Source organism: Photinus pyralis, unplaced genomic scaffold (genome assembly GCF_008802855.1).
Source record: "Photinus pyralis isolate 1611_PpyrPB1 unplaced genomic scaffold, Ppyr1.3 Ppyr1.4_LG1, whole genome shotgun sequence".
In the NCBI taxonomy this organism is placed as follows: Eukaryota; Metazoa; Arthropoda; class Insecta; order Coleoptera; family Lampyridae; genus Photinus; species Photinus pyralis.
Window position 1 is genome coordinate 6,635,988 of NW_022170249.1, and position 3,160 is coordinate 6,639,147.

The 3,160-nt window shown below is 35.2% G+C and overlaps 1 protein-coding gene across 1 annotated transcript; it reads right to left on the reverse strand.

Annotated features, from left to right (window-relative positions):
* Window positions 1-370: 370 nt before the first annotated feature.
* LOC116158968 lies at window positions 371-2,951 on the reverse strand. The gene is made up of 3 exons (XM_031471886.1): window positions 1,144-2,951; window positions 876-1,082; window positions 371-821 (listed from the first exon to the last, which is right to left on the reverse strand). The coding sequence occupies exons 1-3, from the start codon at window positions 2,923-2,925 to the stop codon at window positions 687-689; spliced, it is 2,124 nt and encodes a 707-aa protein (XP_031327746.1). The 5' UTR covers window positions 2,926-2,951; the 3' UTR covers window positions 371-686.
* Between the last annotated feature and the right edge of the window lie 209 nt (window positions 2,952-3,160).

The window sequence follows — 3,160 nt, forward strand, 5'->3', positions numbered from 1 at the left end:
ATAAACACATACAATACATTTTAGCTGATTTAGATGAAAACACCCCAGCTGATTTAGAAGAAAAGATTCAGAGGCTGAAGAATAATAGAGAACCTTGGATGAAGGTAGAGGAGTCTTGGAAACTGACGTTCCCTAGACGCTTTGCCTCTTTAAAGAATAATTTAACCATACACGATTATTATAAATCATTTACAATCTTAAACGACAACAAAGGCTATACGCTGGTAATAACGCTTTTTTTATATTGCACATGTAAGTAACATCCTGTATTTTTAAGCTGGAATCTGATTTCGAATCTCTATATCCCGATTAGTGATGTTTAATTTCATGAAATTTATCTTTTTGTAACTTACCACGTAATTTATGACGTAACTTACAGTTTTGTCTGTAATTTATGAAATTTATGAAATATACGAGTTTTGGAAGATATTTTATTGTGTAGTGTGGATGTTTGATACTTTGCTGGAAAAGACTCATGGGTAATACGTTTAGAAGTAGGTATATTGTAAATCAACATAAGAAAAACTAAAAACTTAAACTCCTAACCCAAAGTAACATTGTATAATAGACATAAACTTATGCTATAGCACGAAACAAATGAACTACTTATCAAACTAATAAAAAAGAAATTCACAGTCTTCTTTAATTAACTAAAATGGTTGAATCACTTGTACTTGTACTTTACGCTACTTTCTGCGTGTTATCGGTATTGTTTCTTTGTAAAACGACTTACAGCTTATTGACTGAAGATCAGATTCGAGTAGGGATTCTTGGGGATCAGGATCATATACGGACTCATCTGCATTATGTATACTGCAGTTCTGAAAGTAAAATAATATAATATATCGGAAAAGGTACTTGTTCACTTATATTACCAGTACTTCTAATGAATCATCTTTACTGTCGGAACCAGCAATATGACTTGCACTAAGTAGACAAGTAGTATCGCGTTTGCGTTTCTGTCCTTTGGTTTGGGGAGTTTCATCAATATGCTCCTCTTCTGCATCAGACGGGGTATCATTGTAACTAAAGTCATCGTCAGAGTTTCCATTTCCTTCTATATCCGACGTCCACGAAATATTCTATACAGAAAATAAATTGTAATAGGACATACAGGTGCTGTACTGTACCTATGTAACTTACAGAGTCAGAATCAGAACTCTCTGAACAAACTTGATTGGTTGAGAATGATTTTCGTGAGTACTTTTCTTTGGAACTGCTAGTAGGTGGTGCTTCAGGGTTATTAATATTTGATTGCTGATGCTGGAAGTTTCTGTCATCCTGAACCGTCGTAGGTTCTTGAGAACTAAACAATTTACTGTTGTGCTGAATATAATTTAGTTTTATAGCTCTTTTGCTTGTTAACCTATTTCTTCTGTTTGTGTGAATTAAACTTTGAGTGCTAAAGCTTCTTTCGGTGGCAGCTGATGTACATGGCATTGTGAGAATCCGTACAGCTAATTTTGAAAGTGAGAGATCTCCACAATAACCTTTCCACCAAGTTATTGCATCAACCGTAGGTAGTACTTCCCACAAAAAATTCTCTGCAAAGAAATGGAGTTTGCCCATGTAGTGACCTAATTCTGCTATTGCAGTTGGCAACATCATGTCTTTTGCCAAACCATTAATAAACTTCATAGCACGCATTTTTTGTTCACTTGACAAGTATGAGCCAACAGAGTGAGGATTTAACAGATCAGCAGCCATGTGGACAGGTTGCATTGCATACTGCTGCCTTTCTGAAAATTTTTGTAATATGTTATTCCTCTCCGTTTCTTGTAATTTTAGCAGTTGTAAATTAGAATCAAATTCTAAATTTATTGCATTGAAGGATTTGCACACTAAATGAATAGAAGGACTATCACCTTCCAGAAGTGTTATACTTTGTGTTATGGGCTTTAAAAGGTTTATTACACCCTCCACACTGACCCAAAAATCCTCACTTAGGATAACGGGTTTTATAGTATGAACAACTTTTTGTGTGTCTTCTGTTATACTAAGTCTTTGCAAGGCAAATTTGCACTTAACGAGATCTTCCATTGATTTAACATGTGAACCCCACCTTGTTTTGACAGGCATACTTAACGAAGTTGTAAGTTTCATGTCCTTTTTTATTTCTTCTAGTTTTGCTCGCAATATCTGACTGGACATTATGGTCTTAACAATATTCTTAACAGACACAATGATCTGCTCAACAGATTCTACTCGCAATATATCTGAGCACATCAAATGAAGAGTGTGTGCCATACAACCATATGACACAATATGGGGATATTTCTCTTGTATGTTACGTGCTGCTTTACGCATATTAGCGGCATTGTCGGTAACTATTGCGCTAAATTTATGTGACCCATATTTCTCGATTATCTCTAACATGATACCTTCTAAATAGGTAGCAGTATGACTTGCAGTGCCACTTAAAACAGACTTGACAAATAAAGGGCGCGGGGTTGTGATGATAACGTTAATGACACTTTCGTTTCTTAAATTTGACCACCCATCACACTGAAGGGCCAAATTTTCTGAAATGTTCAAAGTTTCCTCCACATGAATTTGTACTCTCTCAAATTCTTCGTCAAGTAGACGATGTGATAACAGATATCGCCCAGGTAACGTAAAGGAGGGTCTCAGTCTTTTAAAGAATAGTTTCCAGTTTCTGTTTTCTGTAATTGATAGTGGTGTATTACTAGTAAACACTGCCTTTGCAAATAAGGCTGTCAGTTGTTGATGTTCTTCTACTTTCATTACGTCTACAAAACTTTCTACCATGGATCTTTGTTTGTTAGAAATGTAATTTGATTTTTTAACGGGTGTAACGGCAGATAAAGTGCGTACTGTATTTTTTTCAACATTACTCTCATGACGACTACAACTAGTAGTACTAGTACTAGTACTAGGACTAGACGTACGCGATGAAGCTGTCATTTTAGAGCGAATACTGGTGGGGGCTTTCATGCAATTTCCAATAGGATTTTCATCCTAGTGGAATTTTTTGAATATTTTTCTTTGCAAAATTTGCATTGAACACATGTTGTTTTTTTATTACTATCTATACATTCTTCAAAATACATCCACACTGAAGACCTTGGTTTAACCATAATGCTGGAAAAATATTCGAGATTCAGCCCTGTAATGTATCAGAAACGTTAAATTTAACGTG